General features: G+C 38.2%; 2 protein-coding genes across 7 annotated transcripts in view; one reads left to right on the top strand and one right to left on the bottom strand.

Annotated features, from left to right (window-relative positions):
* Positions 1–768: 768 nt before the first annotated feature.
* Positions 769–26,692, bottom strand: part of ARL13B (ADP ribosylation factor like GTPase 13B) — a 34,632-nt gene continuing 8,708 nt past the window's right edge. For 2 of the 6 annotated variants that reach the window (XM_061454331.1, XM_061454333.1), the window contains exons 4-10: positions 12,187–12,292; positions 9,441–9,643; positions 8,576–8,672; positions 7,221–7,452; positions 6,162–6,278; positions 5,636–5,704; positions 769–1,727 (exon numbers count right to left, since the gene is read on the bottom strand). In XM_061454331.1, coding sequence (XP_061310315.1) covers positions 1,651–1,727; positions 5,636–5,704; positions 6,162–6,278; positions 7,221–7,452; positions 8,576–8,672; positions 9,441–9,643; positions 12,187–12,292 — 901 coding nt within the window. In that variant the 3' untranslated portion in view covers positions 769–1,650. Of the gene's footprint in view, positions 1,728–3,897; positions 3,942–5,635; positions 5,705–6,161; positions 6,279–7,220; positions 7,453–8,575; positions 8,673–9,440; positions 9,644–12,186; positions 12,293–26,692 lie in introns of all 6 variants that reach the window. The other 4 variants (XM_061454335.1, XM_061454337.1, XM_061454334.1 and 1 more) reach the window with 3 other exon arrangements.
* Positions 25,635–26,593, top strand: STX19 (syntaxin 19). The gene has a single exon (XM_061454330.1). The coding sequence runs from the start codon at positions 25,686–25,688 to the stop codon at positions 26,562–26,564; it is 879 nt and encodes a 292-aa protein (XP_061310314.1). The 5' UTR covers positions 25,635–25,685; the 3' UTR covers positions 26,565–26,593.

Consider the following 26,692-nt stretch of genomic DNA (forward strand, 5'->3'; position numbering starts at 1 on the left):
AGTGAAAATAACTAAATCCTGAGAATAATCCAATCGAACCATGTGACACTATTAGAATACAACAAAAGTATTCCCATGCTGACAGTCACATGCAAATTGTTTCATCCTTAAACTAAATTGGCAAACTTGGAATATTCCTCTCCACCTATTCCAAACTCATATTCTTAAGACTGATTTTCTCTTCCCCCACTCCATCATCCTCTTTAAAAATCTGAATAATTGCATTTTGATTCATTGGTAGATGTTTATTTGTGCAACTCATTGCCGTAAGGGGTGCGTGGCAAAGGTTTCTAATGTCTAAGTGCTGAATATATACATTGCGTTGTTTTAACATTTACTGAAATCATTTGGTAATAGCGTGTTATGGAAGACTGAGAGCATAACAGAAAATCAAGTGCTGCTTCTTCGAAAAACCCTTGAATGGGGTTTTATCCTTGCTGTAAAAAAAGGTAAGTGGCATAACAATACACCCTTACACAATATACCAATGGCTGTCTCCAGTGTAAGAGGAAAACCAAATAGGAATATGTCCAACTGTAACCCTTGTTGCATATGCACTTTGTGATTTGATTAATGTAATATTGACATATTGCATGGAAGTATTATAGAAGTCCTTAAAAATCTCGGGTTTCTCTCGTTTTCAAGATGGTATTTTAGTATTATTAAGATTAAAAACAACCGGAGCTTATCTGCATAGTGGTCGATTCAGTTTTCCATCAAAACTGGTGACTGAATTAGTGCAAAAAACTTTCACTATGTGCAATCTCCGTGTGTTTTAGTTGACAATACGATATTCAGCTCTACTTTTTGAAGTGAGTTTATTACCTATGGCAAACTTGGTTAACAAAACAAAGAAAACAACACATAAGAAAACGTTCAGACAATCCAAATAGCATTGTTTGTATAAAAAGTATTTATCTTAAATTTTCCTTTCTACCTTCCTCCCCCCTCCCTCAGATTGCCAGAAATATGAAATATGCATCTGGTAATGTAACGCTTAATAAAAAGTATTGCTACTTAAGAGAAATGTAAGAGTCAAGCATACTCTATTTGTATGCACTTGACTATCAGCTTTCTAATGCTTCCTAGTTATTGTTTTATTGGTAGCAGGTATATGTGTCCTCTCAAACTTCCAAATAATTTTATAAAAAGTTAGAAAAATATACTCAATATTTTTTGCATAACTTTCCTATATTCATCCTAACATACATGAATCTTACAAAACGGTTTAGAATAACTTATTAGCTGTAAAAATACCAACAACTGTGCAGCACCTCGAGACAGACCTTGGTGAGAACGTACAATCCAGTATTAGGTGATCCTGAAGATGTTTTTCTTCAGGTTTACAGCTATGTATTTTCGCAAGTAAACCCAATAAATATTCAGTACCATGTTCATAGGAGCATCCATGGAAACCTAGACCTTTTTTGATTTCCTGCTAAAATCTGAAGAAGAGCTGGTGATGAGAAAAGTAAATGACAGTCCGATGCACTAAGTACGACAGAACAAACTCCATGTTTAATTGTCACCAAGTTATTCTGTAGCCAGCTGATAAATGTGTGATTTTTTAAACTTCCCTTCAAGAGCAAAAAAAAAATATTTCTGAAATAATATTTGGATGATGTTTTATAAATGCTGTTTATGATCCAGTTAAGCAATGACATCGTGGGTATCACTGTTGGGTCTTTGGCGTAGAGTCAGTGGGGGCAAAGGCTTTCCATAGAAATCTGTATAAGAAACAGCAGAGAAAAAAACCCCACATTAATCTGTCATTTATTCTCTCTCTTGCTTAAAGGGTGTTTAAATAAGGTAAATTCTTGCTTTCTTAATGAAAACAAGGTGACCTGCAATTTTAGAGCTAATTCCTACCAGCAACTTTCAGACATCGTGCTGGTTAATGTCTGGAGGTATACTGGCCAAAACAGGGTTTAATTACATTTTGAATACATGCATCAGCATTTTCAAGATCAAGCCCAAAGGTGACCTGTAAACATTCCTAAAAATAGGAAATGACATCCAAAGTGTCTAAGTAACAAATGAAGAAATGAGGTATCAAAATTTGAATGTTGCTGTAGTCAAGTCTGCATTGCAATGAAGTTTTAAGTGACAGTAACGCTATGCAGCACCCAGAGTTTAGGGTGAGCATCTGTCTGGAAAAGCCATAATAACTTTCTGAAATAGCTATATTAAGAATTTTTAGATGAAAGTGCAATGTTTCCTTTTCTCTATAAAGGAGTTTAAAGTAGTGAAATCATTCAAGACAAAGTTATTAAACGCACCAGAAGAGAATAAGGAGTATTCTCATACATTTGTGATTGATCTAAGAGTGAAAAAATCCCAACATGCACACTGGTACATGCAAGCATTTCACAAGCAAAATAGTATCATGAAAGATGGTAAGAGGAAACAGGCAGAAATCAAGAAAAAACAAAAGCAGCTTTTTGAAGCATTCAAATCTCAATTTTGCTTATACAGACAACCTCCTCCCTAACAAAGCCTTGACGGCCTGCCAACACAAAATCCCAAACCAAATGGTTATAGTGTAAATGAAAACTTGCACAATGGATGTTTGATTAGTCAGTTTCTTGAAGGCTGGCTTTAGGACTGGCAGGCAATTTTACCTCTTATAATGAGAGAGGTTTATCATTCTTGCAAATATATCCTCCAGTGACAATAAACAGACACTCGTTACCCAGTGTTGTGCTAAAATCATTAGCATGACTGGAAAAATTGCAGTCTTTAGTGAAAATAAGTGTATAATTAAAGATTTCTCTAATTGACTCCACTGCCTGCTAACTCTGCCTAAACATCCAACATAATGTTCTCTGCTAAGAATGACACAAAACCGAGTTAATGTATGTACTAAATAGCCTTGTATATGTAGTAAAACCACTTGACTTTTTCAGTTTGCACATTAAATCACTAAGACAGATTTATGCCTCTGAAAACACCTAGCATTAAAACCCAGCCCTTTGGAGGTTGTTTTAACCTCACACACTGCACTAATTTACACATTTCAGCAGCAAGGTCTAAGTCATATTTGTGACACTTCCAAAAAATCATATTTAAGACAAAACCAAAGGAGTAAGTGCTATCCTGACTGAAAAAGACCCAGGTTAGAATTCATGGGAATACTGAGAAACACCTATTCCCATGTGTTTCTATGGACTAGCAGAAATCAACACTGCAAAAAGTCCTATCTGTTTTGAAGCTTCAGGGGTTGACTTACATTGGGGAGCTATCAACTGTTTCACTGATACAATCTGGGACATAGACTTTGAGAGTACTCCTGAAAATAACCTCTGTGCATAACCAAGGCTCCTTAACCTTTTAAAAGCAGACTGTTAAATACTTCTTTTCTTTCCTTGCTCTTATGGACACTTCTTACAATTTTATTTGGAGTCCTGACAAAAATATCTACTAGGCATCCTACTGGAACTGAGTTTTTCAGCCTGGTCTACATGAAGGTAGGTGCTCATTTGCCCCATATACAAAGACTTTTTAACCACTTGGCCAATAACCGTCAAAGCAATTCTTCAACAGAATGATAGTATTGCTGTAGAAAAAAGTGCACTTCAGAGAATCAAAAAAAAACCCACTCCAAATTTCATCTGCTCTCAACAGTTATAGAGATAATCAAGAGATTATTTCCCTACCAACATCTTCTCCATCATTAGATTCCAAAACATTCCAATTATTATCCTTATTTTACGAATGGACTACATTAACACAGATCTCAGGTTGCTAACTTACACATCTGTGAGTAGGGAACCTAGCTTAAGCATTGGGGGTTTTTTCCCTCTTTGTCCCACCCATGCTATTGCTACAAAAGGTAACACCTCCCCTAGGCACAGATCAAAACAGAGTACCACCTCTTCCCTTTCTCCCCCTCCCTACCTCTTTGTCTGGCTTTTCTTTCTTGCCGCCTTCTCTCTATATGCCTTTAAAAAAGAAGAGCAAGATGGTTTTATGATTAAGACTATAAATTACATTTTATGCACTTTCATTATGTTTCTGCAAAAAATAAAGATCTAGGGTTTAGAGATCTTAACTCCCCCTTAGGGCTCTTTTGATTCTTTGGCAGAGAAACTCCATGTTCTTCAGAACTTCAGCAGGTTTGTCCACATGGTGCTGTACTACATGATAGCAGTGCTATCAATTCAAGCCAGAATTAAGCTCAAGGATCACTACAGCCACACTGAGCTCCTTTCTCTATGAGTTCCTCAATTAATGTTCTATTTGTTCAACTTGTGTATCTCATTGCTTTAGTTTGGTTACCCTCCTCTCATATTCCTCCAGATGTCTCCATATTCACTTGGCTTTTCAAAATTTGAAGAATAAAAATAAAAGAAAAATGAAGACATTACCATCCAAAAATGAGAAAAAGATGGAATATGAGCATATAAAAAACAATGACCATACAAAAAAAACTATGTTACATGGTCTTTCAAAACCAGAAAATAGTTATTATTGAAGAGAGAAATCATGACTCTGCCTACTACACCTTACCATTTCCAGTTATTAAACTCATTTCTCCTACCAGCTTGTGAAATTTCAAGGATACTCTTCTTTAGGTAAAGCAGCAGATTCCAAGCTTTATCACTAACACCTGCCCTGGCAGACCAATAACCTAGTTTTCAGCTGGAAGTCTCATTACTTTCACCATCAAATTTATGCTGGGCTTTTCCTCATAGCTGGGATTGCAGTCCCTCTTTTGGCCTAGCTATCATAATGCATTTAATTCAGAGATTCCCACGTCTTTATCCTTCCTTCTCTCAAGAAAACACCCCCAAATCAATGACAAAATTCTTACAGACTATGCTTTTAAAATCATATGGAAACCATAGTGTTGGGTAGAAGAAATTTTGGACTATCTCAAGAGGCAACACAAGGAGTCAGCTTACACACAGCAAATTCATCTGCATGTGGGGCTATGCTTCAAAGAACTACAGAAATACATGGAGCACATTTGGGTTCAGCACTGTAAAGTGATTAGCCCTTCCACATCAGATTATAAGATCAGCGTAGAAACAAACAGGCAGCTTAGTGCAGGATCAGCCTGAATGTGGACGAGCCACTATAGATGCCAAATTAATAAGCCCCGCTGCATCTCTGCAGTTCTGCTTAGGTCTTTCTGCAGCGCCACAGACCTTTTCCAGTATCCAGGTAACCCAGCTCCTGTGCTCATGGCATCAGGTAACGATGAACTGCCCACATAAGGACAATGGAAAAACACACTGAAATTTTCATTTTGAATGTAATGTGTGTTTGGACTCAAAGTAACCGGCCCTGTTGCTTTTTGCTATATGGCACATTATAACATTAGGTAAATGCTGCTGTGCAAATCACTTCAGGTCATTAATAGGTTCTGCTGTCTGTGCCACTTTAAACTCTCTATGTGAATCTTTATGAGAGAACTAACCCTTTTTAGTAAAAAAAAATAAATAAATAAGATTTGAAAAATCAAAAAGATGCTTTCTACTAAGCAAAAAAGGTTAGCTTTTGGTCAATGAAAATTGGCACTAAGAAATAAATATAAAAATAAAAAGAGATGAAGAATGAAATTAATGTAGAAGTGAATAAAACAATGGAAAATGCTTCAAAAAGGTACAAAATCCAAAATATTTTCAATTACCAGCATGATGTGTTTCACCAAGAGGCTCAAGTTTTCGAAGTCTATTAAGTTTGGGAGTTCCCCAGCCAACTAAAGGAAAACAAAGACAGTCAAAACATGGCACGACTGCACTTGATTCTGACAAAATGTATGGAAGCCAATTCTCTTTGGGAGAAATGAAAGCATTTAGAAATGCCAGAAGTATGTAATATATTGTATATACAGTGAATAATGACGAAATACTTTAAAAATAAACTGATTTACCCTTAAAATACTGATATTTTTATCACTTTTCATCAGTGAGTAGTCAAGTCTCTGACTTTTTTTATGGTGAAAATAACAACATCTTCCTGCGTGGAGTAGATCAAACCAATAGTGCTGAAAGTCTATACCATGAAGTGGAAAACTGCATCAAAAATTTCCTAGAGAGTAAGGTACAGTAGCGTATCTCTGAAGACCATTCCAGTTTCATCATGCACATGTGAGTATTTTAAAGGATTAATAACCACAAACTGAGACACTGATTATTGTTTGTTAGTATACTTACCCGGTGGAAGAGTTGGTGGTGGTGTAGGATTTTTGGGAACAGCATCCTCTGTATTAACAGGTTCTACTCTGTGGCCCCTTTTTAATTTTGGTTTTTTACTTTTTTTCTTGCTGTTATCTGTACCAAACAGAAATAAAGCATTACATACCACAAATTATATTCATAGACTATCCTAGATCAACTTCTAATCCAGTTGTTGCAAGGAGATACATCAGCATTTTCATTCCACACTTATAGAATCATAGAATCATAGAATGGTTAGGGTTGGAAAAGACCTTAAGATCATCCAGTTCCAACCCCCCTGCCATTAGCAGAGACACCACCCACTAAACCATATCACCCAAGGCCTCATCCAACCTGGTCTTGAACACTGCCAGGGATGGAGCATTCACAACCTCCCTGGGCAACCCATTCCAGTGCCTCACCACCCTAACAGGAAAGAATTTCTTCCTTATATCCAATTTAAACTTCCCCTGTTTAAGTTTTAACCCATTACCTCTTGTCCCATCACTACAGTCCCTAATGAAGAGTCCCTCCCCAGCATCCCTATAGGCCCCCTTCAGATACTGGAAGGTTGCTATGAGGTCTATACACAAAATATGAAATGTACAATTTATAAAACATTTTGCTATAGAAAATAAATTGTAAGCATAAAATATATGCAAACTCTCTGCTTTCATAAAGGAATTTGAATCATCTTGGTACTGATGGAATGTGGACCATGGACCGGGTTGGACAAGGCCTTGGGTGATATGGCTTAGTGTGAGGTGTCCCTGCTCATGGCAGGGGGGTTGGAACTAGATGATCTTAAGGTCCTTTCCAACCCTAACTATTCTATGATTCTATGATGAAAACGAATGTCGTTTCAGCTACAGTATCAGTCACACCAACAACCACGTGCTTTTTCAAAGCAGATTTTCCAATACAATAACCTAATAGTGCATTTTTATGTTTTCAGTAGATTAAACTGATATATGGCATCATGAAAAATAATACAGACAGACGGAGGAACTATGAGATAAATAACATTAAATGACACATTAAAAGGAAGCGGTTCACCTGAGTCTAGGCATTCTGAGGCTTGCTGCTCGTTCTCTGCTTCATGCTGCAAAAGCTGTGCAGTTGCAGAATTGCACGCTTCTAATCTACTGTCATCTGTGTTTTGGCTACTGCTACTTGATAAGTGATGGCCATCCATTTGTTCCTGTTCTGTTTGAGATTTCAGGGCAGTTGTAGCCTTTTCAGTCTCCAACCTTTGCCGCTTCTTTTCCTTTTCAATTTGCTTTTCATTCTAACAAAAAGCAGAAGAATCTTTTTAACAACTTGCAATGCTGTAACCTGATTAATAAGACAGGAAGACTATTTAAAAAAATCAAAATAGTCCTAAAATATTTTTCTGTTCTATCCCACATCTATAAAAGACAAAATATTAGCAGGAAAAGAAATTATCTTTAGGTTTATAGACTGTTTTCCTGCTTTCTTTTTGGTCATATGACAAGACAAAATAAGCTAGCTGAGCAAAAAACATCAACATTCCTGAGCAGAAGGTTAGAAGCCTCATAATTTCTTCCTTATTTTAGTGATGTGTTGGATTGTGGTTTTAGTTAAAACAAAATACACATGCACAGAGCTTAAGTATGCAGAAATCGCCACCGTGATTTGGACAAACACCAATTGTGTCACACAGACTCAATGATAAGCTGCTTCACATCTTCAATATCACTGAATCAATGTCTCCACAATACTTGCAGATATACCCTTCTTTTCTTACGCTGTACGTTACTATAAGTTGGGTTACTGTGCATGCAGCTGACTGTACAAGGTACATGGATATGGTCGCTTTTGTCCTCGAGAGAAGCAAGTGTTTGAACTACTGACTGGAAAAATTCCTGAGAGTTTATGTGTTTCTTGAGATTACGTTATCTCAAGTCAACGGAATAAAATACAGTGTAGTAAAGAAGAACTTCCTGACCCCAGAAATACCTATTAAAGGCACTTTGTATATTAATATACTTTTAATGTGTCTGTTTTCAACAGAAACCAGGTTATGCTCAGATATCTCAATAGTAGAAGTAGTCAGGGAGATTTTATATGACTCACTACATCACTAAAACACTTTCCAAGAAACTAATAGACCTTGAATATTTTCCACCCCTGAGCATCTATTAATTAGGAAACCTGTTCAGTCAGCTGTTTACAATACCTTTATTTTACCGTGCCTACAAAACTTTTTGTCACCATATCAGTAGCAGGGGACTTTGTTAACATGAAAGCATTGATTCAATGCACATAAAACAAGACTGACGAGACTGAGATGAGAACAATTCTTTTAAGTGAACTATTTTTGTCATTACCTCTCAGACATTTGTTAGTGGTAGGTCTAAACCGATCCAGATTTCCACATATTCTCATACCTCAGAGATTACAGCAGATATAGGCTGGAAGGGGTTTTGAGAGTTCCCAGGCTCAGGATCTTCCTCATCAGGTACACTTCTTCCTTCTTCTCTTTCCCTTTATCGTTGTTTTGGGGTTTATGTTGTTGTCGTTTTGGGGTTTTTGGGGGGCAGGCATGGGGAGGAAAAGGGCAGATGAACAAAGAATTATGAAGAAGCCAGGCTGTTTTACATACTTCTTAGGTCATCTAACTCGCCCTCTGATTTGTGGCAGCTGGTTTTTACAACATGCTTCTGTATTGTGAAAAGCATTCTACAGAAATCACAATGGCAGGCTAACCAGGGGCTAACATCAATAAAGCACGAGTATGTGTTACAGCAGCGGTAGAAACACACTCTGCAGTGTGCCAGAATGTTCAATCAGCACTTGAGAGTGTAGCAGCAGTTCCTGAGGACAAGATACGTGACAGAATACATCTGTAACTGGAAGGTTTTGATTGTTCAACACTATGCTGAGATTTTCACACTAGTAATCTTTTATAACCATTGTTTCAAGGTTTTCAGTTGTTTGGGGTATTTTTGGTTTGGATTTTATGTTCAAATCTATGTGGTGGGAAACCAGACTAAAACCTGTTATTCTGTTTTCAAAACACCTCCATAATTTCTCATAGCTCTAGATTCTAATAAGCAGAAAGGAGAACTTGTACCAGACTGTTCAGTTTATGTAGTAACAGTTAGGAAATCATATTTGCTAGAAAAACTCAGTATGCTCAGTAAGCTTTAAACCCTAGATAGCTTGGTTCCCATAAGCTCTATGCATAGGAGTGAATCAAGTATCTTAGAGAAAGGGAGGAAGGGGAGGTAGGAGAAATTGCAGAGAGAATACCTTTCTTCTCGTATCCTTCTCACTCGCTCAGCTCTTTCTAGTTTCTTTTGTTCTTCATATGCCTTTTGTTCCGTAGTGTCTCTTTGGATGCGCTCGTTTAAGGCATCAAAATCTTTTGCTATGATATGTAGAAGCCAATATAAACCCTTTTTGATTGATTTATCGATTTTTTTCCCACAGCCCATGATGGCTGAGCAAGGTTCCTGTAAAAACATAAGGAAAGGAGAAGAAAATCATACACAGTTCCGATCGCACTCCTTGATTATAAACCAAGAAATCAGATGCACAGTTATTGTTCACTGTGAAGCTTGCAAAACACTGAGAAGCATGGGAAGTGAATTTGTATTTAGGGATTCTAAGTTTAGGTGCTTATTTTTTGCCAAGACACAGATCACATTAGTTCCACCAATTTCCATTCTTTCCAGTCTCATTTCAAAAATACTACAGTACTGCACACAAAAATGTTTGCATGTCTATCTCTGGACCTCAGAGCAGCTTCCAGTATCTGAAGGGGGCTATAGGGATGCTGGGGAGGGACTCTTCATCAGGGACTGTAGTGACAGGACAAGGGGTAATGGGTTCAAACTTAAACAGGGGAAGTTTAAATTGGATATAAGGAAGAAGTTCTTTCCTGTGAGGGTGGTGAGGCACTGGAATGGGTTGCCCAGGGAAGCTGTGAATGCCCCATCCCTGGTGGTGTTCAAGGCCAGGTTGGACAGAGCCTTGCATGACATGGTTTAGTGTGAGGTGTCCCTGCCCATGGCAGGGGGGTTGGAACTGGATGATCTTAAGGTCCTTTCCAACCCTAACTATTCTATGATTATATATATATATACTTGTTACATATAGACATAGCTGTTACATATACACATGCTATATACATATTTTCACACCTGGTCCCCTACACGTCTACATCTATGCATCTATCTAGAAATATAATTTATCGACCCCAAATATATATGTTCTGTTTTGCTGCTCATTTATAAATAGTCCATGTTATATTTATCTAGTAAAATGGAAAAAATGAGATTCAAGAGAATCAGCTCGGCTTCGGTTCATGAAAGAAATTTTCGACTTGTTCATAGGCACCTAAGGGATAAATAAAATCCAGCGTGAATGGTTCAGAAAAGCTGTGACACCAATTTGGTGTTTTTAGATCAGAACAGGTATTGTGGACAGGGGTGAAGCAAAATATTATGCATCATGACTGGAGTAAAACTATTGTCATGATATTCATGGTTTAATATTTTGGGGGAAATTTAAAGATCCAGAAGAAAACTAAAAGAATAACAAAAAACAGAAGGGGTTTTTGGTCCTTAACTGATTTTATTTCAATGTTCTTTCACAACTCCCCTGTTTAAATTCACCCCATGAGTCATCATACTGAAATAACTTGGGGCCACGTTTACCTTTAATGCGCCTGGTAAAGACACTGCCCATTTGAGTATGTGAGACTCTCAGCTGCTTTCAGCTAAAATGACTTAGAGCATGTGATCTAGTTTCTTTGTTCATTACACCCAAGATATAAATGGAGGACAAGAACAGCATTTCATTGGAACATGTCATAAATTAAGAAGATCTAAGTTCCGGGAAGCACACAAGAATCTTTCAGGTCTTTTATATGGATAATGCTTTGCAAGAAAACATTGGTGTCACAGAAGTCCCTTGGAATAAATAAAGGCAAACTCACAAGGTTTGTTTTTATGACTGCCACATAAGCATAACGCAAAGGCCACTGACTGAGGAAAAGCATGCAGAGCGTTATGACATAATGAACGTAGCTGTGCCCGGCTGTAACTCAGCTTTCTAGAGAAAATAATAGCAATATGCATTGCCCTGTGAATTTTGCAACTCTCCTTAAGGAGTTAAAAGTATTTTTAAAATGCTAAAACCCCAATACCAGGGCTAGTTGTGCAAAACTGCCTTCTCATTTTGAGTAGTAACAGCAAAACTCTTGTTAACTCTTAAAATGTTTCTTATTGCCATTAGAAGAGGATCAGTAAAGGAAAGCCAACAAGTAATTACTAACAAACTGGTTCATTCAAACAAAGGCTTAAAGAAAACCTCAGGGACTAAGAATTCACACAAGTTATTTGAAATATAGACCAATATCAAGTAGCTTTCATACAGATCCTCCCATCCCTTTGTCATTATTTTGTTGTTTTTTTTTTCCAACATGACTGTGAATGCTACATCTGAAACGTAGGTATTTTAGGACAAATACATAGCAACCAGCTCTACCACTGTTCTTTGGTGACTATTGCGCTGGGAATTAGATGCCCTCGGAATCAGATAAAGCTTGTAGTGTTTGCCAGATGGTGACTCAGACTAAATGATGGTTTTAGCTATGAAAATGAGACACATATCATATCTGAACAGTGATCTTTCCTGGATGTCAACACAGGCAAATTCCATTCCCTGCTTCTTTTTAAAAGGGTGGAATACAAAACTTTTTTGTCCAATTAAAGAAGTTTGAAACCACATCAATAACTAATTATTCTTACATGGTTTCAAAATGGACCAGCAGGTACACTTTTAGGATCCCTTTCCTAAAGATTTCTTCAACAGATCCAGAAGCAGAGCAACAAGGTGAGCAGAGAATTGCCTGCAGAGCAGATGTATGTACTGTATCTTTGCTGGGATTGCAGGGCTTTAGTTTCAGTCTTATGCTATGTGACATATTCTCCTACCTTATTGCAAGATGTACATATATATTAGAAAACAAATAATCTTAAAATATACTTACAATTTGACATAGACACTTGTGTTCATTGACAAGCTTTTCCAGAGATAAGGACTCGATTACATCTGCTTCTGACAGAGCTCCTTCTCTATCCTGCTTGTTTGCCAACCTAAGGAAAAGACCAAAAGAAACACTTTGCACCCTGACACAAAAAAGATTCCCAGATCTCCAGTAGCTAAGTTTTTGACAAAAGCAAGAAGGGGAAGAAGGAGAAAGTAATGAGAAAATGCCTTGTTTCAGCTTTAACTCTTAATTCTTCTTTCTACTTAATAAACAAGTTAGTCCATGCACTATTTTCAGCCAATACTAACATTAACTAGAAGATACTTAATAGACAAAGCAATTATATTTTACACTTAAGTAGATGGATGTAAAAGACTGCACTGTTCTACATAAGCTACACAGGACAATCTGCTGTAGTCTGTAGATCAAAGCACCAAACTTTGCAACTTCCCAAACCATGCACATTCCCCCCCCCCCAATACTGCTTCATGATCACCTTGGGTCTGCCTATCCAGAATTTCTCTCTGATGCCAAACAATATGATATGCAATGTGCAGTGATTTGAACCTGCTCATCACAAGTAAAAGCAAGCGCAGAGGGAGGAGCTTGTATGAATGGCTCTTGAAAACATGCTTTATTATTTCATATTAAATAGAGGGAAGCAAGAAAAAAAAAGGTGAATGAAACACATAGCTTACAAAATAAGCATCCTGTAAGATGAAGTGCCATCATTGTCTTATTTCTTATAGATAAGGTGGCAAAGAAGACTCGAGAAGATAAACATCTTAAGTTCTGGGGGGGGCTGCTTTTTCCCATATCCTCTGTAACTGCATCCAACACCACAGCCAAAACCGTGTATTTTTGGAAAAGGCACAAACCAGATCTTATTTACCAAAGAATGTTAGTTATTATTTCACCCTTTAATGTGGACATACACCCTGAAGCAGAGGCTGTTATGGTCCTTTCAACATTCTTATCAATAACTACTACAAAGATAAAAGGGCTGTCCAGATTTATAAACATCCCAAATGCTTAAGTTCTTCACTTCCACAAACTCTTGGTGATACCATGTTCTAACCACAGAAATAAAAGTTACTTCCTTTTATCAAGGCTAACTTAATGCTCCACTGAAAACTCCTCTCTCTATTAAATCACAAAATCATTGAATCATAGAATAGTTAGGGTTGGAAAGGACCTTAAGATCATCAAGTTCCACCCCCCTTGCCATGGGCAGGGACACCTCACACTGGGAAAGCTTCTGATCTAAAGCCCAAAAGGTACGTGACAAACTACGCGTACAAAAAAGCAAGAGTAACTTCTAACACCTGTATGGAACCACCTCTCACAGAGAGGCAAAACCTTTTCCCTTATGGGGGTTTTTCTCAGCCATCCAAGTAATTGTTTCCATGAAACTCACAGGACTTGATTCTCCTCAAGATCTCAATTTATTGATGAAAATGGATTTAAACTGGTCGACACCGAGGAAGGTAGGAGGGATTAAAAAGGTGAGTTTACCCAAGTATTTAGGAATGTGTTAGGCAAGTAGATGTATTCCCTAAGAAGAAACTTAACCAAATAAACTTGCAGTCACGTTGGTCAATGATTTTCAGAGTTCACTTGCAAGCAAATTTTAATACCAAATGGAGAAATTTAGATAGAAATCCAAAATATACATTTTAAACAGACAAACAAAATGACAAAACCCCACATATAGGAAGTATTTCCTGTTTCTTGAGGGTCTGAGAGGTCAAGTCAAAAAACAGTTGCTCCCTTCCTCCATAAAACCTCTTTGGGACAATAGGACATATAGTCTTTCCTCTCCTCTTACCTGCTTTTAATTGAGTATGAAAAGATATTAAGTGGTATTTTACGAGCAGCATACTCCTGTTTGAAGTTACTATTTTTCACCATGAAAACTGGGAGTTTTTGCTTCTAACCACTGTACACCATTCTGGAATATAAGCACACAATGCAGTCTTACTTTGCACCTTCTACAACAGTAATAACCCAAGTGAAGTGCGAAAGCTGTAAAAAGGAGTATTGCATAGCATGAGGGAATCTGAAAATCACACTTGCCTCTCTCTAATAAGGGAAGTCCATTAGATGAATGTTGTTCTGAAATGTAGCAACCCTTCCATTCCATGAGAACTTTCTGCATAAAATCACAAATATTTGGCGCCTATGAACACCACAGCAGATGGTTTTGAAACCAGACATCACAGCCTTTATTCTGACATCTCAAGTCATCATTATTAACTCGAATGGCTCTCCTCTCCACCCCTCCTTTGATACTCCATTCCCACTTCTCAACAAAAAGAGGGCTTCTACAATACTTTGTATGATTCAGTGCAAAGATTCCTCAACTGTTGTTCAATGCGTATACAGAACCTATGACACTTTCAATATGCTTATGATACTCCAGCACTACCCCTTCTCACCAGCTGGCTAGAACAAGTAATATCCTCTCAGCACTCAGCTATGAAATAGGGCCAAAGCTAAAGCAGGGAAAAACTGAAATGAAATTCCAGAAAGCTATGGAAAGTAATTAAAAGTTTGGAAACAATGATCTCCGCTCTTTGTTTCCCCTATAACCACCTTTGTTACAGTCTGAAAATGCCATGGCACTGCCCCTTAGTTTCAGACATGGCTCTTCAGCAGTGCTGTCAATGCACCTAGATCTAACTGAAGAACATACTTCTGAACACAATTTGTTTCTATGGTCTATTCCCTTCTCAGCTGAAGATTCAGTAGCTGCACTATTTACTGTGTTATTGCCCTGCATATTGTACAAAGCGCAGCAGAATGAAACGTTGGTAAGCTGCATAGCTCACCGAGAGTGTGACGCCGATGTCTTGTGATGTGCAGTAGCTGCTGATTTTTAACATCTGATACCTTGAGAGGTGTAAGATTTGCTTTTTTGGTCAATTAGCTTCCATTTTCTCCACAGCAGTCCTGTTGTAATATTGACTGAATTAAAACAAGTAACAGCTGAGGTGCTGTATCTGGAAAAGCAGCATACCCAAATAGCCACCTCCACCTTACATTCTGCATAGGTCATACATTCCCTGCTGTACACCACTGCCCACTTCAGCCTTTAGGTCTAACGTATAAATGGAGTTTAAATAAGGTACTGTGATAAAAGGCATCGTTTTGCTACTGTTTTTTTTACCTTTTTGAGTAAAATGCATTAATACATCCATGACCCACCCTTGCTTCCTTTCTTTCCCCTTCACGCTTTAGTGTGGAAGAAAGCAATCCCTGCCCTTACACTTGTCCTTCCCGAGCAGGCAGTGCTCCACTTCCAGCTTACAAGGCCTCTATCTAGGGAGCTGCTCCTAGACACTTCCTGCTACTGGGCAGCTCCAGGAGTGATCCGCCTCTCAGCAAGGCTGGGTTTCAAACAGGCAGAACCAGATTCCCCAAGTAGCAAGTAATCAATTTGCCTGTCTAGTGCAGTTGCAGAAGTCAGTTTCTCTCGCACCACTGCTGCTGAAGATGAACCCTTGGACAACTATATAAAGAGCTAGAAGCGGAAGGCATGCAGAAAAGACTTAATGGAATGCCACTCTTAGACGCATTGCTTAGGCAAACATTCAAAACAATGTTTTTCAGATTATACTGAAGTTTAACCTCAGGAGCTCCTCTGTAAAGGATAAACCAGAAAGCCACCAGCACAGGATTAAAAGGTAAGGACTTTCCTTTTACTTAATGTTTATAAAGTTGCAAATATCAGAAACAGACTATGTAGTGTGGGGTTTAGAATGGAAATGTGCCTAAGTGTCAAGACTAACAAATAATGGATGTCTACCATGCAAAGAACAGAGTATCTCTCGGAGTGAACAGAGTCTCAGAGCTCTGCTGCTCAAGCACAGGAATGCCAGGTTTTGAGGCAAGTTTTATGCATCAGACTTTCTCCTTTAGTGTGAGTTACCCTAAAGGACAGACCTTGATTTTAATTTTCCGAGTCAGTAGAACTTCATATATAGCAATTTTTCATGTTGAAAAAACTGTAGGCAGTATATACCAAAACACACTTGAAAGCACAGGAGAGTGGCTGTTGGTTTATCACATTAAGTTTGCTGAGTAAGAAGCTTTCGCATATAAAATCATGCTTGGGTTTATTTCAATCTCACATAAAGCATATCTGGAACCTTTTTAGTGTAACAAACTTACTTTACACCAGAAATAAAGCAAAGGTAGGCACCAACTGCTTTGATATCGAGTGGGATTTTTTTAAGCAGCTAGAGAGCTTTTGTTAAGAGTCATGGGAAACATTGCGGAAAGGGAGTGTATGTGTGCATTGGCACAACTGACATCTACAGTTCCACAACAGTATTTCGCTCTGAAGCCAGAAGACATGCCAGAGAAAAAGAGAGTCTGAACGCAAACTATGCATGTGCCTTGATCTGCTTCTAAAACATAAATTACTGAGCAAAGAGGGAATATTCGGGAACAACAACAATAAATCAGCATTAAAGTCTACTTTACAAACCACAAGATTTGGTGACAAAAAAAATCCAATGTCAAACGGACACATTTGTATCTCAGCTGCCATTAAAAATCCCAGAAATGTTACAGGCAGGGTTTATTTGGGAAGAAGGTATTCTGTGCGAGCGTAGGCGCCCATGCCTGTGTTTGCTTTCTTGCTTTGCAGATTAGGAGGGGTTTTTGAAACACTGTTACTTTCCAACTTACACATTTCTGTCCACTTGCGTGGGATTCTTATACAGTAACATAACACTGAACTCTAAATACTGCCGAGGGTACACAGTGCGGGGGGAGAGGGTTATCAGTGTCTCAGAGATGCTGCTTTTGGGGTTGTTTAACAAGAGCTGGTTATCACAGACCCGTAGTTTGGGGTCAAACCTGTATGGTGGCCATCAGAATAAATGAAAAACAAAGCATCCCTGAGGTTAAAATATTACAGTATCAGAACTATCAACATGATTAAAAGCAACTTTAGGAAAAGGTGTGTTTAATGAGAATTATTTATCTAAGATCAAGTGTAGTCGTCTTTAAGGCTACTCCAAGAAGCCACAGCTTTGAGGGACTGAATTAGCATTGCTGGGAAAACAAAGAGAGGGCACCTTTGAATTTAACAGCAGTCAACACAATCAAAAGACCATTGCCATGTTCTTCAGTCTACTGTCGGTCTTCTATTTTAAAATGCTGGTTTAGCCCTTTTTCCTTCACAAATTTCACCTCTCATCTATTACCTTTTTTCTTGGGCAGTCCTGTGGACAGCAATTAGTAGGATGTTATGTCCTAGGGAAGCGAGGTCTCGGCAGATATAGCAAGAAAAGGTTTGCTAGCCTATGGTTTGCTTATGAAGTCGAACTCCTGATCCACAAAAAGACAGGAAGATGGTGGTTTGTCAGATTGCTTCGTTTGTTCTTTCCTCCTCAGTTACTGGCAGTTCTTTTGCTTTTCAAGGAAGTCACAGAAAACGAAATTCTTGACATTTTTAACAAACAAGCAGACAGGGGACTTAGCCAACAGCTTTGGGCCTCCTATGGAGCCCATAAGGTATTCTAAGATTAAGCTCTGAGCCCGCTAAACTACCTGCTCCTTCAGCAGCCTAAGCCCCTGTGCCTTCTAGATTGCTGACAACAGCGATAAACCCATCAGTTACATTTTACTGATTGCCACTAGCCTCTTTTCTTAAATAAGCTGGCTTATTTCATTTCTTTAATTCGCTTTCCATGCCTTCAATTCTTATGCAAAACAAGCTGTTGAATATTAGGGTAAGCTATAATGAGAAACTGGTGAATAAAGTTCTACAAGATTATCTGCCTGCAAACGTCAATTAAGAGTTCCCTTTCATGCAGTTGCTGGGAGATAGGAGAGACATTTCTCTAATTCAACCTCTTCCCTGAACAGTTCCTCCAGGTCCCATTTAAATAACAGAATAGGTAGAAATAAGATTCTAAACTCATCCTGTTTATAGTATCTCTAGGCAACTCTAGAGGACCTTTATTCTCACATTACCTTTTGAAGTGGTCACAGGAATGTTAACAATTATAATTTGTTTCATTTTGGTAAAGTGGCCTCATTCTCACCTCAGGTCTGAATTATATTCATTGCTACCCAAACCATATTTCTTTGACACACTCTGCTCTACTATTAGTTTAATCATACCCACTGATCAAATAGGCTGCATCCAAAGAGATGCCTGAGCTCGTATCAACAAGATTAAGTTCACCTTCCGGATGTGTAATTCCAAAAGCAATGACAACATTTTTGGAGAAGATTTAAAGTATTGTAAATATGAATTATTTTCTTATACTTCATTTCACCCTGATCTGTCAATACCTGGGCAAACATTAAAGTAACTCAAAGTTGCCTGTAAGATATATCCTTTAAAAAGCTGCCTGGAAATCCTTATGTTTATTACAGGCGAGTTTCCAAGGCTGTGATATGTAGCTATACGGTCTGACAGATATGAAATGGGAATGTTAAGTAGGATGTTGCACAGTACAGATTTGGAGCCTGCAATTCTACTGTCAGGAAGGCAAAAATCCTGAAACTGATTTATAGCAATAAAAAGTTGTGAATTAGGAGTTCAAACTATGCATCCTAATAAATGGAAAGAATTCCCCATGTCCTTTATCCTGTTGCAGCCCTTGCTCTTGCTCTTAATTTATTTTCAAATACCATTTAAAAATGTATCAGTATCTAAACCTTAATTATATGTTTTGGCAAAGGAGATTACAACTTTCTTTCTGTATTTCTATGACCTACAGGCAGCTGTCATATTTGAACCACCTAATTAAGTGAAGGTGCTGATTTCTAGTATTATTCTTGCTGGAAATACACAAACAGGTATCTACAATATACACATTTACTTCTCTCTACTGCTCATTTCTGAGGGCTCTTAAGGAGTAGTACTGGCAGTAAATCTCTGGTTTAATAGGTAAAAATCCCAGCATCAAAACATTACATTTCTTCAGTTCTGCTTTTAATCAAGGAATACTCCATTCCCTTACCAATTACAGAGAATAAACTACATACTAACTGGTTTGCAGAGTGAGATCACTGATTCGTCAGTCAAGACTTGTAAGTGCAGTATGCGTCATAACCGTGGACTTCTGTCAGTGTGAAAGCATGAACTCATTACCTTCCATTACCAAAGTATCAGCAGGGAATGTGAGAATTGCTGGCTGTAGACATGGAAATGGTGGTAGATGCTTCTCCTCAAGTCTTCCACATCTGCAGTCACACATACACAACAAAGGTTCCAAAACTTCACGGAACAATCTCAGACTTCCCACTCAGTCACCGTGTTCTTTGAACCAAACAGAGTTATAGAACAGTTTGGGCTGGATGGGACCTTCAAAGGTCATCTAGTCCAACCCCCTGCAATGAGCAGGGACATCTTGAACTAGATCAGGTTGCCCAGAACCACATCCAGCCTGGCCTTGAATGTCTCCAGCGATGGCACGTCTACCACCTCTTTGGGCACCCTGTGCCGGTATTTTACCGCCCTCATTGTACAGAATAAAATAGCAACGTCCTACCCATTCTTCTAATTGGAACTTAAAAGAAGTACTGACAGCTGTAGAGGTAAAGTATAAAAGCGTTAATACAGATGATTCGCAACCTGCTGTATTCTCCCACTCAAAATGCTAAACTTCATACCCTGTATTATTCCTTTCTCTTCTCTCTCAGCATTCTCTCTCATATCATTCAACATCACACAATCGACGCAAGACAGCTACATCTCCTACAAAATGACTGTGTTACAGTTGCTGGCCAAACACCCATCTGAATAAATCTGAATTATTTTAAATCACTAAGGTCTCTTTTGCCCCTCTGCATCTCCCTTGGAGGGCTTACTCCAACAGCACGATTCAGTTATACTTTTCCAGCAACTTTGGACTCATTCTTACCCATCTTTTGAACTTTGGATACTCAGACTTGGTTTATTCCATTGGTATCCCATGTTTTTACTCTGTATCAACATTCTTCTACCAGCCATTATCTATTTCACAGTACTTGGAGAACTCCTAAGCTACCTTTCTTCAAAAGCAGCATTTCCATGCTACTACATACTGGGCAGCCTTATGGAAGTTATGGTGGGTAACATGTCTCAAGGGGACAAGCAACCAGATTGCATTTCTACAATGTTATAGAGTAGGAAATGCCGGAAGCAATGTGCTACAGGTTATTTGTTTCCCAGAGAAAAAGGCTGACAAATACAAATTACCTTTGTGCGTTAGTATTTTCTAGTATTAGGAATGATACACCCATTAGCACTTAAGTCCCCTGTACTGAAAATGTTACTGATTTTGCACTATCATATTGCATATACTCTGATACAATTTTGCTACCTTCCACATATAATGACATCTTTTTCTTAGGCTCATAACCAGGACAAGCTCTTTGCCTTTGGTATGGTCCTGTTCAACCACTCCCACGCTTCCCACAGACAGAAACGTGAACTCAGAACTACTTTAAAATATGTTTTCCCAAGGATTTATCATCTCAAGACAGAAATGCTTGCAGGGGATATTTTCATCAGCCACCTTGCTGTGATAATCCTTGGTTTAAGCACGTTTGTTTCCAAGGTATTCAAATTAGAGGAAACTTTTTAAACAAAGGAGAAAATAAACATCACCTACTGTAGCAAGATTGCTTCCTTTAGTTACTGCAGATACTCCAAAAATACATCAAACAAGTTCCCTCTTTGTGTGAGAACACAGGAGAGAGCACTTTGGAGCAACTGGAATTGCAACTCAAGGCACCAGTTTTTCCCACAGAGTAAGTAACTTAAACTGTAGGCATTTAAACTAGGCAATGTAGGTATTTAACTGTAGGCAATTTAAATATCACTAATATTTTGTTGCTACACTTAAGGCACTTAAAGCAGTAATCACCTTCCAGACCATAGTATGACTCCAAACATTACTCAGAGCCATTGTGCTCCAAAATGACAGTTACACAGGTTTGTTGGCACCATACAACAGAGCTATAATGTAACTTCACTTCAGCCTGGAAATGGATAGCAATAATAATAATAACAAATAAATAATAACAACAACAACAACTTGTAACCTGAAATTCCTTTGCGACATATTGCCTCCAAGTGTCCTCTAACCAGTGTCCTTAATCGGCTCATACCTAACGAACAGGAAAACAAACTGACCCTTATTTTTGTTGGAATTGTAAAAGGCAAAACCCAAGCTATTTCAGCAGAGGTAAAGAAAGGAGTATGATGCAGAACACAGATCATGTATCTCAAAGAGCTCTTAAAGAAAGAATTCTGTCCCTTAATTCCCTGCAAGTCCTCTTCTCCTGACGGATGGCAGTATGTCGAAATGAACATCAGGAGGCACGCCAATTGCATCAAAGGTCAAATACTGACAAGAGCCTTTTCGGTCAGGCATTTTAATGAAGGAACGGAATAGCCAAGAAATAACAACTAAAACTACAGAAATCAAAATAAACAGAAGTTTTTGGGAAGTCAGAGGGTGGGAAGGAAATAAAACCATCAAAGCCAAAAACATAAGCCATTAAATCTTATTTAACAAGAGTCCCATATGATGAACAAGAGTTCCATATGATCAACTTACCTACTTCACATACCCATTTATGCACTTTAACTTAATGCAGCTCAAATCTCATTTTTGGATGTAGGCTCCCTGTTTACTGAGTCAACTAATACATTAGATAGGTGGAAGCTATTCTATATGGCTGCTTTGCAACTAAGCAAAAGAACCCTGAAACTTGCTGGATTAGGGTTGGGTTTTTTTGTCCTTCCCCACCCTTGATCCCCCTTAAAAAATGAAGACGATGATAATACACAACCATTAGTTTCCATCAAATTCATTAGCTTTGAATTTAGGACATACTTTGTGAGAGTGGCCAAACTGAAATGCTGCTTGTGTGCTCCTACTTCTTCTCCACAAATACATGTGTGAAAGCCCATGTATAATCCTTGAACTCTGAGTACAACTTAGGTACTGAGAAAAACTGGGCCTGATTCTTCCTCCTTTCCCTTCCTTATCCTTGCCACCTCCTCCTCAAATCTATTCTATCTGTTCTTTGGATATGCTTTCAATCTTACATTGCTTCTAAGCGCAGACAGAGAAGACACAGTGCCACATCGGTCTGACTCAGTTATTGCAGCTATATGATTAGAGCAACTCCATTTCTACAGATTGTCTTTCACTAAAGACTGGATATCAGCTTATGATTCCATCTCCAAACATATGGTTTTAGTATCAGTAGATAAAAGATGACACAGCAGTATTTATGACTGAAGAATGGTTAGAAACACGGGCAAACCTCACCAGTGCTCTTCAGATTTATGTATGTAAGAGCATTTAGGGCCATTTCTACATGCAGTCAATAATCTGAAGCTACAGTTTAACAAGCTAATACTTTCTCATCTACTGATTTGCTTTGCCTGTACTGCAGTCACTCTTTTAGCTGTTTTAACCCAAATTTTCCAACCTTTGATGAAGAAAAAGATGTGCTAGCCTGTGCTACTTCACTGCTTCAGAGGGATCATGTTTTAAAATGTTTTACTGAACGTAGGGGACACACTATGTCACTGGAGTGCTTTTGGTGCACATATTTCCTTTACTCAACTGTAAAAGAACAGGCACATTTTCCCTCTGTTGACAAAAACTTCAAGGAAAAAGATCTTTCATCTCAATCAAAAGAACAACAGGATGTGCCCCTATATATACACACAAACCCGTAGGACAACACAAGGACTCAGTATATGAACAGAGCTTGTTGTGGAACAGTCAGGAATTGAAGCCAACAATTCCCAAGGTTATCTTCATCATGAAGACATCCTTATTTATTTGAAAACAGCATGCATGTCTGTTATCAGCATCATCAACCACTTTTATTGGCAAGCGCATTCAGGCAGGTTTTGAAGGCAAGCCCGATAGGGTGTGAGGTATGAAACCAGTGTTCAAGTGCTTACATTCCACTCTTTTGTGAAACTGATGTTTAAACAAGGGGGAAAAAAAATAATCCATTAAGAGCAATTTTAAATGTTTTGTTCTTACTTCTTTGCAAGTTTGAGAATATTTGCAGATCTGCAATTCCATTGCTTCCACCCCAAGAAATACAGCTTTTTCAAGACCATTGCACCTAAAGCATTGAAAAGCCAATGTCAGTCGTTAACCGATACACAAATTGAAGATGAAGCCTGATATGCTCTTGTGTTTAACTTACTTTTAAACCACAGGAGATCAATCATATGGAAAACTGGAAAATGCACTTTTGAGAAATTGTACTATGTTCTGAAGGAGCAACTGGATAACTGCATGCATGTTTTAGAGCTTTTCAGTAATTACTTGCATCTTCTTAGATACCAGAAAGTCTTGCCACCTCATATCGTAAGCATTAATTATGCCCTTAGAACTTGCTGTTAATCACAGGCTTCTCAAGCTATGCTAAAGTACCATGGGTCAACAGATGCGTTAGGCTATACTAAAAACAGATTTTCAGGTCACTTCTCTGAAGCCTTGTTTAGCACTCCTGCTTCCCGTCACGTGCCCCAGCCTGAACTTTCCCTATAGCAGTTTCAGTGGTGCCAAGCAGCTCTGAAACACTGCTAAAGAATGTTATCATGAAGAAATTGCCTGACTTCTGCTGAAAGGACACACACAAGTTAGGCAATGAAGAGGAATTACTGTAACAAAACTAACACACATTGCATTTCTCCCCTCTCCCAGTAATGTTTTCCCATAAATTACTTGCAAACTTTCCTGATCACAAGTCTCAGTACATTACTGTAACTTCTAATGACCTCCAGGCTTTATCAATTCCCCTTATGTGAATCAACAACCACTACATTCAGATATTAAGGCATTAATGAAATAACAAGAAAGCAGTAAGGGAAATCCACGGTAGGGTGGAACATCAACATTCTCTCTCTTGATTTACCTCTGCAGCACTTCAAGTTCTGTTTTTCAACTAACCCTCCTGCAGACAAGCCAGACTTAAGTCTGTGGAAGACGCGTTCACACTGTTCAATTCTGTGCCTTACATTACGCAAAAGTCTACTTAGGGACTTTAAATGTGCATAAGGGAGCAGAGATATCACAGCAGGACCATTTGAAGCTGTTAAAATGTACCAATATTGTTTGCATATTGACAGGTGACTGGATTGATCCTTTGTGGTTATTACAAATGCATCCTTCTGGCTACTACAGAGGAATACTGCATTTGCTCACTAAAAAAATGTAATACATGTTTAGAATTGAGATTTAAGAAGAAATGCACCTATAAACCACTACTATTTCAGTAGACTGCCTGAAACCTCTGAAAACATCCAAAGGATATTACTGTACTGTGTAATGTTTATGTGTAAACAGGCTTTTGAAAGACATATTTCATTTAACCAGAAGACCCCATCATCTTCTAGTCCCGGATGTTTTATTTTGTACTGAAACTTTCCATGCTTGATGATAGTCCAAGGAAGACATTCCTGTAGAGTCTGAGGAAAATACTTTCTTCCCTATAATTAAAGATAGTTGAACTCAGATATTTTCCAAAGCATGCACAATAGAATCTTCCTCTTAATTATACCTCCAATAATGCTTGCTTAACAGCTAGCATAGAAAACAGTACTATATCTACTTTTTATTAAATAAACAGTAATGAATTGTATCCCACTAAAGTGCACAAAGTACATTTCATAAATATAAAAGTATTTTCATGCTAAATTGTTACAGTCCTTAAATGATATTAAAGTTCTGTTGTTCTGTCTTGCTGTAGAGTTAATTGCTTCAGTTACTATCAGTTTAACTCCCCAGGCAAGGGAAGGAAAGGAAAAATAGAGAAAGGCTTTTCAGTGTGGCTAAACTAAAAGGCTAAAGTAGTTTACTCATACCAGATCTCTGATTTATTACATAGTTTATCTTATAACCTCAAAAGCTGAAGTGTACGCTTCCTACTGAGAGCCCAAAAATGGAGCAGCAGATTCATTTCTATTTCCTTAAGGATTTAAAATTGATTAGTTTTCATGAAATAAGGAATTACAATAAAATGAGAATTTGAGTTACTTCTGTCCTCCTTCCAAAGCAAAAGTCATGTCCTTGTGCCACATTCCTCATTGTTCTAAATGCTGGACCCTACACCACTAATCTACCACAAAAAAGGGATTGGGCTACAAATCCCTGTGTGTAGAAAAAACACTACAATGAAGAAGCTGAGGAAAGACTGTTAAACCATACCCATCTGAAAAGAAATTTAAAACTTTAGGTTATTAAATCCTACCGAATCTGGATTAAATGGTGGAGAATACTGACATCACTCATCTTGTATATTTGTCCAGAATACCTACCACTTCCAATTAGACTTTTACTTTAGTGCAGAGGGACGTAGCTTTAGTCTCCAAAACTACTTGACATATATATATATAACTGCTAACATTGATTGCTGTTACACTTTTCATTACAGCAAAACAAGGAAAAAAGAAGATAGTGAACTCCCTGCATTGCAAGAGGGTAAAAAACCCTTTGAACACAAAAACCATGAGAGACCGCCTCCAAGAGCTCAAACTGAGAGCTAAGGAACTACAGATAGCTGGAGAAAACAATGGTGCAACTGTACAAGAAGAAGAGCAGGAGGAGTTTGAACAGCAGGCCATTATTTATGAACAAGAGCCCATAACTGAAAGGCACTTGCATGAAATCCAGAAGCTTCAGAATGACATCAATAATTTGGCGGACGAAGTCCATAAATTCAGTCAACAGCAAAAAAGCCTGGTATCTTCAATGAGAAGATTCAGTGTTCTTAAAAAGGAATCTAACATCGCAAGAGAAATAAAAATTCAAGCAGAGCACATACGAAAGAGTTTGGATGAACTGTCAAAAACAGTGAAAAAAGCTGAAAGTGAGCATGGGCCATCACGTGCCCCAGTGAGAATTCTAGCTTCCCAGCACTCTTTCTTATCCCAGCGTTACCTGAACGCTATGCTAGCATACAACGATGCTATAAGTGCTAAGCAAGAGAAATGCAGACGATTTATTCTCCGTCAGCTTGAAGTAGCTGGTAAAGAAGTACCTGAGGAAGAAGTCAATGACATGCTCCAACAAGGCAAATGGGAAATCTTCAATGAAAACCTCCTCACGGAAGTCAAAATTACCAAAGCTCAGCTTTCGGAGATTGAACAGAGACACAAAGAACTAGTCAATCTGGAGAACCAGGTCAAAGACTTGAAGGAACTTTTTATCCAGATATCAGTTCTGGTGGAGGAGCAAGGGGCCATGATCAACAACATTGAAATCAGTATGAACAATACTCAAGAATACACTCAAGTATCTAAAGAAAAATTTGGGCTTGCAGTCAAATATCGGAAAAGAAACCCTTGCAAAGTGTTATGCTGCTGGTGTTGTCCATGCTGCAAATGATGAAAGAAATACACTGTTTGAAATATGAATGGCTCCTATTTAGTAAACGGATCTTGTAAAGCAGCCTCAGGATCCCTCGATTGCTTAATTTTCCTTTCCATTTCCCTTTCCGTAGGGTTCTCAGGAAA

The sequence above is a fragment of the Pezoporus flaviventris genome, unplaced genomic scaffold (assembly GCF_033815535.1).
Source record: "Pezoporus flaviventris isolate CSIRO_AGI_PZ_B2104156 unplaced genomic scaffold, CSIRO_AGI_Pfla_v1 ptg000015l, whole genome shotgun sequence".
NCBI classification, from domain to species: domain Eukaryota; kingdom Metazoa; phylum Chordata; class Aves; order Psittaciformes; family Psittacidae; genus Pezoporus; species Pezoporus flaviventris.